Here is a 12,564-nt window from a genome sequence, read left to right on the forward strand (position 1 = left end):
TAAATGTTTAACTATTTTAATGTGTTTCCTTTAAACTACTTACTTAACTAGAGGTAAGAAAGTTTGGTTGTGGAAGGGACATGAAACTATTGCATTAAGAAAATCAGGAAAAAAAAAATTCTCCAAAAATGATTGGACAATTTTGGGAATGATTCATTAGTGATTTAATTGCTGTGCAAACTGATTTTTTTGCTATTCCCAAGTAAACTATTCATTGCATGCAAAGCTCTAATTATGGCTACTAATAGATAGCTAATTCTGCTAGGTATTTATAGTTTCATCTCCCACAGAGAGTTTGCTATTTTACCAGCATATTAGCAGATAATCCTAATGAAAACACAGCTTTAATGAACATAAATTTTTATTGTATAACATGTATCAATTCTCTGAATAAAATAATTCTGAGGCTAACAATGCAATAAGCTCTGAATACTTTCAGAGGGCAAATTATCTCAAGCAGTGCACAATTACAAAATATCTGCATTATCTTCAAAAATAATTTTTAAAGTTTAACTTGTAATTGCTCTAGAAATGCTGATTTCTACTTAAATCCTACAAGGTTATGTGGTTTCCATTATGGGACGCAAAAGACTGCTTGCTAATATCAATTCACAGGATTACAAACTACGCACTCAAGCAGAGAGGCAGGCTGTCAATTTTGTTGTTCAAGGTAAAATCTCACCTATGTACCCACTTTCTTACCTACCATCTATCTATCTTAACTCTAACAGACGAAATCTCCTTTGCTCTCAAAAAAATGAGTATTCTCATAGTCTGTTAAAGTAAGCTACTGAGGCATGAGTTTTATTATAAAAACAGAAGTTTAAAATGTTTATTCTAGGTTCCTTGGAAACTTCAAATAAACACAGTGTATTAATGCAGTAGAGTTCTCTGCCATTGTTAAATACAGGTGTAGACACTAACTACATATGGAGAAAACATATAAGATTTCAAGGCTTGAATGCATGGTTGTCTGAAATATTTTCCTTTCTGGCTTCTTTGAGAGTTTCTTTCACAGTGTTTCTGTAATTTTTATGCTTACAGTTTCTGGCTTTTTTTTTTGTCACGTAGCTTTAGTTTAAGAAATATGCAGTATTACAAGAACCTTATTATATTTTGAAACCCAACTCTTCATAAGGAACATTTGAAAGTAATTCTCTGAAGGGTGAAAATAAAGATGTTTCTTCAGAGAAATTGGAAATGTAAAAATTAGCACAAAAATACTGAAATATTAGTAAAAGATATATTAACATATAAGTTGTTTGGACCCAAGTCTTGTATAGAATTAACCACATAAAGAACAAATAGAAATTGAGCTGGCAGTCCAAAGCTGATATCCCTCCCACCAAACCTTGCAGACATTATTTCTTTGTTTGGAATATGCTGACAAGGTTTTCATTAAGCTATATTGGACGTGTACAGTTTACAGATAAGTAAAAACTGCTTTCTAAATACAGTGATGGAGTGCCTGTAAGGGTCATTTGAATTTTCTTTTTGAAAGGATCATTTGGTTTTTCTTTTTTTTTTTTTTTTTTTTTTCTCCAAATATTATTCATGTTAATGTTTAATTTTAAAAATGACTTACGTAATTATGTCATGTTTGACATCCTTATAATCAGTAACTGAATTTAGTACTATCTCTACAAGAACATGTACAGATCTAGAATTCTAATACATACCCTGCTACTTGAGTAACACTTGTGCTCAAGTGATAGCTGCCTTGCTGTATGAGGCTCTCAAATGCAGTTTTTGCAGAGGGTTGTTAGAGTTAGGGTAATATGGTCAGGTTTCGGTTAGACTTGATGATCTTTAAGGTCTTTTCCAACCTGAGCAATTCTAAGATTTTATGGTTCTGTGATTTTAAAATATTCTTATAACATCTGCAGCAAAGCTTGCATATTTGTACATCCGGGAATACCTACACAAGCTTCTCTAGAGACTTGTGTTCATTTCACTTCAGTTTCACCCAGATGAACAGCAGCCCTCTCCAGCTGAAGACATAATGCTTGAGCTAATACAGTGGGTCCTGCTGAGTGTATGGGGCAACATTAATAAAGCTACGTTGCCCTTGTAGCACCACTTGCTTGTGCCCATCTGTGCTAAGAGCTTGGAGCTGAGACAAAGCTGAATCATAGAATAGAATCATAGAATCATTAAGTTTGGAGAAGACCACTAAGATCATCTAGTCCAACTCTTGAATCGTGACTAGCATGCCTACAACACCAACACAGGACTGCTTGTGAAATTCTCCTACATTGATAAGATTAATATATTTAATTGTCAGTTCAAATCATACTGGAGAACAAATCTGAAAAAAAAAAAAGTTGTGACTCTTATTCAAAACATGTAAATTGGAAGGTAGGGTGAAACAAGGATTAAAAACTTTAACATGGTCAGAATTTCTAGATTTTATTAGAGAATTTGCTCTAGACTCTATGTTTTTTGTTTTTTTTTTTGAACTGCAGTATTTCACATCTGAAAAAATATTTAAATGCTGTAAAATCTTTCTATAATATACTAAAGCATTTTTAGTTAGAGAATTAATGTACTAAACTGCAAATAATGTGTTTTATCTTTATATATCTGTGATTCCCATCTACAAGAGGGCTTGTCAGGAGGATCCAGGGAACTACAGGTCTGTCAATCTAAGCTCAGTGCCAGGGAAGGTTATGGAACAGATCATCTTGAGTGAGATCACACAACGTGTGCAGGATAACCAGTGGATCAGGCTAAGACAGCATGAGTTCATGAAAGGCAGATCCTGCCTGACGAACTTGACCTGCTACAATGATCGAGTGACCCACTAGTGGATGAGGGAAAGGCTGGTGATGTATCCTACCTAGACTTCAGCAAAGCTTGGCACTGTCTCCCACAGTATTCTCCTAGAGAAGCTGGCAGTCTGTGGCTTAGACAGGTACACTCTTTGCTGGGTAAAGAACTGTCTGGAGAGCCAGGCCCAGAGAGTAGTGCTGAACGGAGTTAAATCATGTGTGGTGCTCCCTGGAGGCCGCTACTGGGGCCTGTCCAGTTCAATATTGCTATCGATGACCTGGTCGAGGGGATTGAGTGCGCCCTCAGTAAGTTAGCAGATTACATCAAGCTGGGAGGAAGCGTCAATGTGCCTGGGGGTAGGAAGGCTCTACAAAGGTTTCTGGATGTGCTACTAAGGGGCATGGTTTAGAACGGAAATATTGGTGGTGGGTGGATGGTTGGACTAGATGATCGTGGAGGTCTTTTCCAACCTTAAAGATGCCATGATTCTGTGATAATAGTCTAATAATATAAGCAGTTTGCATTTTGAAAATGGTAGCAGAAGCGGATATTAGATGATTTCTTCTGTTGCATTGCAATATTAAGAGGAATGTGCAGAGTGCCAGCTTTAACTTGATACAACTGCACTTTACACATATGTACTGTGAGGAATAAAATAGTTATATACATTTATTCTCATGATCTGACTGACTACTTAACTCGTGATGAAACATCTTTTCTTAGTTTCGATATCAATGCATCCTGTGTTGTGTTGTATTTAATCCATGTGAGACAACATTTGAACAGAAAAACAAGTATATTTGGGTTTAAATTTTCCATTAAATGTAGACATCTCAAAAACCAGCTGAGTATCTGTTCTTGGTATAGTTAATGAATAAAAGAGAGTCTCAGCATGAATTCACAGGAAGGCAGTTTGTTACAGAAAACCAGGAATAGGTATTAAGTCTTTCCCCTGTTGGGTTATTGAGACATAATAATCTCTTCAATCTCTTAGATATTCTTTTACCTCCCAGGAGAGTACCCTTGCTATTTGCCTAACTGGATAATCTTTATCTCTTGATGTTGGACTATTTGAAAGAAAGAATTCAAGATTTACTGAACTGAGGGTTCAAAAATGAAAACGTGTATGGTTTGGTACTTTTAAGATATCGGATGGGGCAAGAATTATTGCTCCTGGTCCTTAGTTAAAGGATTATTTCTGTACTTTTTCTGATAAATATCTCTATAAAAATGCACTAAATCCTGTTGCGTGGTTCAGAACAGGCTGTTTCACCAAACTGCAAGTCTGGAGGATCACTCTGTCTCTTTATTAGAAATGCCTAATCCATTACACAACTTGACACTGTTTCTGCAACGCTGCCCTGTAACGTAGCGTAATTGCCCTATAATGTAATGAATATACATTACATACCCACTGAGTTAAAAAAAATCATGAATTAAATTACCAAATGAAAATATGTCTCTAAAACAAAATTCTGCCCTTTACATTACATTTTAATTAATTTATAGGTAAATTTTACATCAGATCATTTTCAATTTAATTTAGATCATTTCAGATAGATCGTATGGTTAGGTTAAAGTTGAACTTGCTGGTCTTTAAGGTTTTTTTCCAAGCTGAGCAATTCTATACTATATATTTTCTGTTTTCTGTTTCTAATTAACATGTAGTAGTTTGTTATTTATTAATCTGTTTCACATATTACATCAACTGAATTCACTAGTTTTGCAAATTCTTATAATTCACAATCTTCAGATGTTTTTCATTTCTATGCCATAAAACAGCTTTCCTTTTGCATGCTTTAAACTGAAAGCAGATCACTTTCTTTCGTAGGATCTGCAGCTGATCTTTGCAAAATGGCTATGGTTGAGATTTTTACCTCTGTTGTGGTTTCTCCAACTTTAACAGCCAGGTTAGTAATGAATGACTGCAAAAGTGTTTAATTTTGAAACAAAAATAGTGTTGAATGGGTCTCTAGCATTTTAGGTAGCTGTAGAAATATTGTGTATGCCTCTGTATCTTTTAACAAGCAAGGGCTTGTGGGAGATGCTTTTATACAACCAGAAGTTGTATCTTTGTGCTTGAATGGTTGGACATGTAAACCTATTCCAAGGCAATGCAGTGCCCAGGGTCTGTTGAAGCTCAGTCAGATCTAGATCAGTGGTAGTTCCATGTCTTTGAAATCAAGCCCACTGATCATATCCTTCCTGTATTTTGAGTATATTGTACAATGGCAATTGAACATAGTGTGAGCTAGGAAAAACAGGAATCAGGAAATCAGTGCTCAAACAAAATAAATGAACAATTTTTAATCCTTTTACAGATGGCTTTCTTTTGCTAAAAAAAAAGCAAAACAAAACAAAAACACAAAGGAAAGAAATAAGTGGCCCTATACTACAAATCTGAAATGGGAAACTGTTCTTTGGTGTACAGATATATAGGCAATGTTGTTTGAAGAGGCCAGAATCAGGCAGCTGTGGCCTGGCTTAATTTTATTTTGGCAAGTATAACATGATAGAGCAGCTACCTTATGGGACAGTCAGCCAACTAGCCAGTCTCTAATGGATGCAAGCAGAGATTTTGTAAGAGTAAAAAATACATTATCTCCTTCTGTACCTAGCTAACACCTGCATCTTTAGGTTCAGTGACCATCTGTTTATTGTAATGATGAGAAAGCCAAAGGTTTTTGCATTTAATTCCATGTCTGGTAAAGCTTGTGAATGTTTTCTCTCAACAGAAAAGTTTGCTTGAGTTGTCCTCTCTCAAAACTATTTATTTAAAAAATGTAGTGCTATCAAATGGCTAAGGACATAACAGACATGGGGAGTTACAGGTACTTTACAAGTTTTCCTTGTGATGTGAAATCAAAGGAAAAGTGCTAGACCAGAAGAATTGCTGCCTATGCTTCTCATTCCTACCGTAAATACCGCAGCTGGGAAAGACTAAGATTGCAAGGTCAATTAGAAGAGACAGACTGTTTTAAACTGGGATTTGAACTCCTGCCAGCCATTAACAACTGATGGCTTTGCTAAAGCAGAACCTTTTAATATTTACAAATGGCTCTTGGCTGTAATATTTATTAGATACTTAGAAGCTAGGCTTGTCAGAAAACCACAGTCAGTGCCTTTGTAAATTCTGTGAACACTCACCTGGTTAGAAAGTGGCTCAGGCATTTGAAAGCATCACCATGGTCTTGTCAACAGATTACGGTATTGGAACCTGAAATTTTGTGTTTCCACTCAGTCACTTGTCTGCCAAGTGACATGCAGCTATTATTTATTCAGTGGTCTGTTTCTTGATTTTCTTTTCAGTAAAGTTGGGATAATGATCCTAACATTCTTTGTAAAGCTCTTCGAAAAATATTGAAGAAAGGAAATGATGCTGTTATTGTAACAGTAGGAATGCACAGTAGCTCTTCCAAAATGAGAAATATAACCAGCCTCCTATTATCACATTGAATCATACTGAAAAAAAAATATACTACTATCTTCTCTTCTATCTCTACCCCCCTTGCAAGGTTTTTTCCTCTCTATTAGAATTTCTAATTTTAGAATAAAGTTTTCACTTTGAGTAACATATCAAAGAGAAATATCATCTACATATACTTTAGAAGAAACTATGAGTTCCTTATTTAGACTGTGATACAGTATATCCTATAAGGCATAGCCAAGTAGTGGCTAACACCCAACGTTTTGTCTTCCCTACAATGCATAACCAAGTAGTGGCTGACACCCAACGTTTTGTCTTCCCTACCTTGCAAATTAAAAAAAAAGAAAAGAAAAAAGAATCAAATTGCATTTTAGACAAGGTCTTACAGTTTTTGATGTTAATTTGCAGTTAGGTTTACTGTCTTCATCATCAACAGTGCTGCATTCACATAAATTGTAATTGTATGTGAGCAAGTTCTGACCCAATAGTACGTAGCTTCATTTCTCATGACTAGTAATCATGATATTTTTCATTACTCTTTGTCCATGTAACATCGTGTTTGGAAGTCAGTGAAAGGTAACCAATTACATTTTCACGAAGCTGAATCGGCGAGGTCCTCGTGAAGGAGCAGTATGTTCCTCTGTGGCTGATCAGTGGCAGTCTCATTTTTCACTTTGTATTGGACATCTTTTAATTGAAATGCCAGCTCAGCAACTCATGCTGTTGTCAATAAAAAAATCAGTCTGTTGTCTGAGAATAATTTTACAGAAATGGGTAAAAGAAGCATTACATTCAATACGTAATCAGTATGATAAAAGCTGATACTACTATGGATTAGCTACTGCCACTGCTGTTGATGTGTTCATTTTGCATGGAACTGATGAATAATCAACATGATTTCTTTAAAATTCTTCCATATTATCTACATCTTTGTTGAGATGCTGTTCTGCCATTTGTGGCCAAGTTGCTTACTGAAAGTGTGCTGCTGACATCAATTATTCAAGTGCTAGCTTTTACCTGCATGATGCAATTCACAGAACCTCCACAGAATGTCTCCTGTAGGCAGATGATAACAAAGGAACTTCTGAAGTCAGATCAAGGCAAATATTAGCAGCTGAAAGAAAGATTTGTGGAATTTATGAGAGTAGAAAAATACTCTGTGAACTTAGATTGACAATTGTAGTTATTTAAAATGTCATTACAGTGGCATATACCTGGGAATGTGAAATGGAGGAAGGATGTTGGCAACTGAAGGAAGAAGGGATTGCCTATACCGGTTTTTGTAAAAATTGTCGTTGTATAAGCTGAAGATAGATGCATGCTACCCAAAGACTGTCTGGCACTGTATGAACTGCTCAGAAGCTTTTAGTCATTAAAGATGGTAACATCCTAACAACATGCAAATTAACTTTAACACTTCCAAAGAACTATTGAGTAATATTGCTTGAATCTGGCAATTGTGCTTTCTTATCTGTTTATCATTCCTATAACACTAGATCCTAGTGCCTCAAACACACAGCTTTACTTCTCAGTGTGTCCAGAGCCTGGGTAAAACAGATTCAGTGACAGGCCAGATACAAACAAATGATTTGAAAAGTATGAGCCACAAAAAAAAATAGAGGAAAAGGCACAAACCTATTTTCTTGATCCCAACTGCTCTTCTTTAGCAGTAGATATTGAAGCTTTTCAAAGTTTTCCTTAATGAACAAACGCTTCAATCGGCATAATGATTTTTTTGAGCTGATGAACTAAAAATGCAGCTTGCTTCCACACATATCACTAAACTAGTAAGAGAGAACACTTACTGTCCCAGGAACAAGCTCTGTGTTATGTGACCTGGAATTTTTTCCGATACAAATCATATGGTAAAACTCAAATAGCTCATTTCCTGGAATTGGTTTTAATTTAGTTACAGAGAAGAAATAAGAGACATATAGGTGTACAGGGATTCCAGCACTAGTACTTTATTAACTGGTTATGCTTTCATACAAAAGATTCAAACAAAAGGGCATAGCAATAAAAGATTTTCTTGACTATATCATAGCGAGCTTCATTCTGTGAGCTACTTAATGCTGCTGCTGTGTAGAATGGTTTTCTTTAGCTCTGAGTACACAGTTGTTGTCCCTCCTCTTATTTTTTATGGAATTAAAGAATTAATTTTACCCATGTTTCTTCTGTAGGAGTTATCCAAGATTTCCAACTAAATACTTACTGGTCTTGTTCTCTGCCCCATTATTACCTTGTATGTTCTGCTCTGAATATTAATTCCTGCAAGAGAATCATCCTTAGCCTAGTACCGGAGAAGCAGAATCACAGGGAAAAGATAGAAGTTTTTAATTATGCTTGAGGAGAATGAGGTTTTTGTTTCTCAGACATATGCTTTTGTTTCAGTAGCAGAAGGAAACATCCTACATCATGTGGTTGTTGTAGAAATTATTGGGAGCTCCCCATAGCTGCTGTCCCCATCCAGTACATAGCTCTTCGCTTCCCAAGTGGCTGTTTTGTATTTCTAGTTGTGCTGTGACCTAGCAAATTCATTGCTTTCCTCAATATTTCACAGAAGTACCTTGCATGTATGCACAAGATGGTGAGCAATTACCTGAACACCTTATGCAGAGTGAGCCAGAAAAAGTAAAAATGATTTATTCTTTATAGAAAAAGCTAACTATATTTAATATGCTTAAATATCATAGGTAAAAAGGACATTTATGATGCAGCAGACACTTAAATGTACCTTTTTTGTGGGTCATTAAACACAAATAAATACTTCTAGCTTATAAAAACCTTTTGTAGGTCACCTTTTTGGTAGGTATGTTTTGAAACACTTTGGTACACGTGAAAATTCTATTCTCTTAATTAACCATCTGTTCAGCTTCCTGCTCTTCTTGATGTAACTGCTGAGAAATTTCACAAGTTAGCTGAATTTTTGTACTCAAAATGTTAGAATGTCAACATGTCTTGGTCTTCAGTAGGAAAATACTGAAAGAGAAGTAATATAAAGTAACTTCAAGTAACACCTATGCAAGCATGATATATTTTGAGCTACATCTTTTATATTACTACGTTAGAAATCCTCATATATGCAGCTTCATGAGAAACTTGAAAAGTCTGCAAAATGTCACAAAATTATCTCAACTTGTTCCTTATCTACATGACAATTTAATAGGAATTCTTTCCAGTTAAACCCATGTATATTTATGGGGAAACTGTGCAGCTATTAAATAGTGAGTAGTATTTGTAGTATATAAAAAAATAAAAAATATTTAGTGCAGAGGACACAGAGATTTTAAGAATTGAATCCAGCATTTATCTGGTCCGTTATCACTGAGTGTGGCCAGTAGCAGGTGCTTCAGAAGGAAGGTGCAAGATTTGTTACTAGGAATAATCTATCTGCAAATTCTCATCTTTCTGTGATTGTGGGGGATGCCTATAGTCTGAAATAAAAGATTTAAAAGTGTTCTCCCAAAGTCATTGGATTTCGTCAATCTAAACGTTCTTGAAAACGTGGAAGTGTTTATTACATAAGCGGCCTTTTTGTCTTTCTTTTCTTTTTAGTCTTTTAAAAATTTTTTTCTAACCACATTTTTTGTTCTCTTTTGAGTTACTTTTTAATTAAATAAGACCTTTAACCATGTAGTAATGACTATTTTATAGTCTTCCATTATGCAGTTAGGAATTTCAAATTCAAAAGGAAAAAATGCAGTTTTATGACTTGAATGATTATTTTATTTATTAAAAAGGACAAAATGACAGACAAAGCTAGTAATCTATGGAAAATAGAATCTGATACTGCTGTTTCAGAAGATGGTATGAAGTTCAATGTTCAGGGAAATAGTGTTTTATAAGAAAACTCTGGCTAGAAAAGGGCTGATTCTTTTGAAATATTTCTACACTTACGTGGTGCTGCTAAGTGATCATTAATGCCATTTCTGAAGTAGTGTGTTTTTAGGAACTTCGAACATTTAGCTTTTGACATTTTTACTCTACCTATATAAAATCTTAATTATTACCATTGTATTATGTTCTTAAGTAAAGCTTTATGGAACTTGGTAAAAATTTAGCTAGATTTTTGCTGAGACAAAAAGCTATGATAAATTTCAAATAAATTCTCTTTTTTGTCCCTTCTTCAAAGAAAATTCTTTGGTTTAAGGAAATCTGTTCTTCAGTTACAAATGGGGGATCCCCAGTTGATCCCCAAACTAACATGACTGTGTTGGGTTTTAAGTGGTCTGGAAGTGGCTTGTGATGGGTCCAGGTTGCCTGCTTCCAAATTATGGAGTAAATTAACCTACAGTTAGTCTGTAGGAATTCATTGGTTCATTATTTTTTTGTATTATCTTCATTTAGACCAGCCTGGAAAGCTGGACAATATTATGTTTTGAATTTGTTGTTAGCAGCAGAAAGGATTCTCCTCGTAATACAAAAATATATAACAAAATTGTACACAGGACTATTCTGTGTCTGATTTTAGGTAGGGCATGGTAGCCCTACAAAGTCAGTGTTTAGAGATGGAGTTTTCCAGATGTTGGTTCAGAACAAGTGAGAGCCTACCTTAGTCCTTTGACCATAGAATGAGCATTAATACAATTAGTTTGAGCATATCTTGACCTGAAACAGAGCATCTAACTGTTAGAAAACACCTTCCAAGGAAGACAGCTAGGAAAATCATGTCTTTTTTTTTTTTTTTTTACCACTGGCATCTTCTACAGGATATTCCTACAGTAGCATCTGCAGCATGTCACACCACAGAAGTCTTGTTTGCAGTTTGGAGAAAATGTTTCCTTTAATGGCGAAGAAATACAATTGCTCACAGGTGATATAAGAGCTGTTCTGCTGAATTCAGTTCAGTAGCACACTCATTTCTAGACAACAGACTTTAGGTAGTCCTGGAAAAACTTGCCTCTTTAGAGAGGTCCAGATCTGGAATATATTGCCTTGCAGTAACTAACAAAATCCTCATCTATTCTTATATTAGAAAAAAATCTGACATGATATTAAGAAAAAATAAACAGTAAGGAGGCCTCATCAGTAGAAGCTTATGAAAAAAATCTCTTGATAGTTGCTTGTTTTGTCATATATCAGATCAATTATATGGTCGTAATATAGTAATGATAACTATGTGGATCCATTGAAGATCCAAGTTTAGTGTAATCCAGTTTACTTCACATTTTAACAAGCAATAATGGGAGGAGCTTTCTATTTCAGTATTCCTTCAAAGTGGCGATCACTTTATTAAGCTGTTAAACAGGAGTGTAAGTTTTGAAAAAACTTTTTACTTAAGCTATATGAAAGATGTCTGTAATATTGGAATAGTAAAAGGTGTGAATTTTGAATGGAAATATTACTATGATTTTTCATTCATCTGTACTGAAGTCAAATAGGATAATGTCACTGCTTTAAGAAACCCAAAACCAGTTTTAGCTCTAGCATGGAGATGAGGTGATCTGTTAATCCAGTGCTGAGTGTTTTTGAAAATCTTCTTCCTCCATTTCTAAAATCTGACAAATCAATGATAAAATATTTGATCTATATTGTAAATTCTTCAAAGAAGGAACAGTTCCTTACTAAATATGTAGAAAATTGGGCTCTAATTCTGACTGACGCCATGAGTCACTACTCTGATACAAACAATAACTGGTCTGTCACATTTTTATTTCAATGGCTTCATCAATGCATTCATTTTCACTTACTCCATTGATTCAAAGTATATTTGGAGTTTTTAACATTCACAGTTCTTTCTGATTTATATCTTTTTATATGTCACTCCCATGATTATGAAGAATCTCTTGCTTTAATTAATTTACTTACATTGGAAATCATAGCTTTTCATGTAAACTCTATTCTCTTGCTATGGATGATCCTGGTTTTTTCATCTGTTTCTTATTGTATCCCGTGTCCCAGTTTCCTATTAGAAATATGTTAATCTGTTTCACTCTGCTTTTGACTGAGGTGTAAGTGACTAATAATTGAAGACCTATTATTAGAGCTCACCACACTGGTACTCAATGTCACATTGTAATTTAAAGCAGTGTGAAACTATCTTAGGATATTTTCCTGAAAGATGTGAAAGTTATAACTTCTAACCATACCATATTTCAGCCATTTCTAAAGAATGAATAACTGCTAGGTATTAAAAAAGTCTATAGCATTTAATTTAAATGTTATATATGAAATGCAAAGAAATTCATAAATAGATGTTACAGTTTCATGACTTAGACTGCCAGCTGTAAGTATTAAAGAAGTAATGAAATAAACCTAATAGGAGTGCAGCTTAATCAGATGTGCAATATTTTTCCTTTCTAGGTAAGAACTGCATGAAAGATTATACGTGCTAGACTATATCTATTCTTCCTCAGATGTGATTC

At 34.8% G+C, this 12,564-nt stretch overlaps 1 protein-coding gene across 1 annotated transcript in view; it reads left to right on the plus strand.

The window, feature by feature from the left end:
* POLN (DNA polymerase nu) overlaps window positions 1–12,564 on the plus strand; it is a 72,010-nt gene that overhangs the window by 48,690 nt on the left and 10,756 nt on the right. The window contains exons 15-16 of the mRNA XM_042871117.1: window positions 560–670; window positions 4,604–4,682. Of these exons, the coding sequence (XP_042727051.1) occupies window positions 560–670; window positions 4,604–4,682 (190 nt within the window). The remainder of the gene's footprint in view (window positions 1–559; window positions 671–4,603; window positions 4,683–12,564) is intronic.

This window comes from Lagopus leucura, unplaced genomic scaffold (assembly GCF_019238085.1).
Source record: "Lagopus leucura isolate 7727_CA_CO unplaced genomic scaffold, USGS_WTPT01 Super-Scaffold_100004, whole genome shotgun sequence".
Lineage (NCBI taxonomy): Eukaryota > Metazoa > Chordata > Aves > Galliformes > Phasianidae > Lagopus > Lagopus leucura.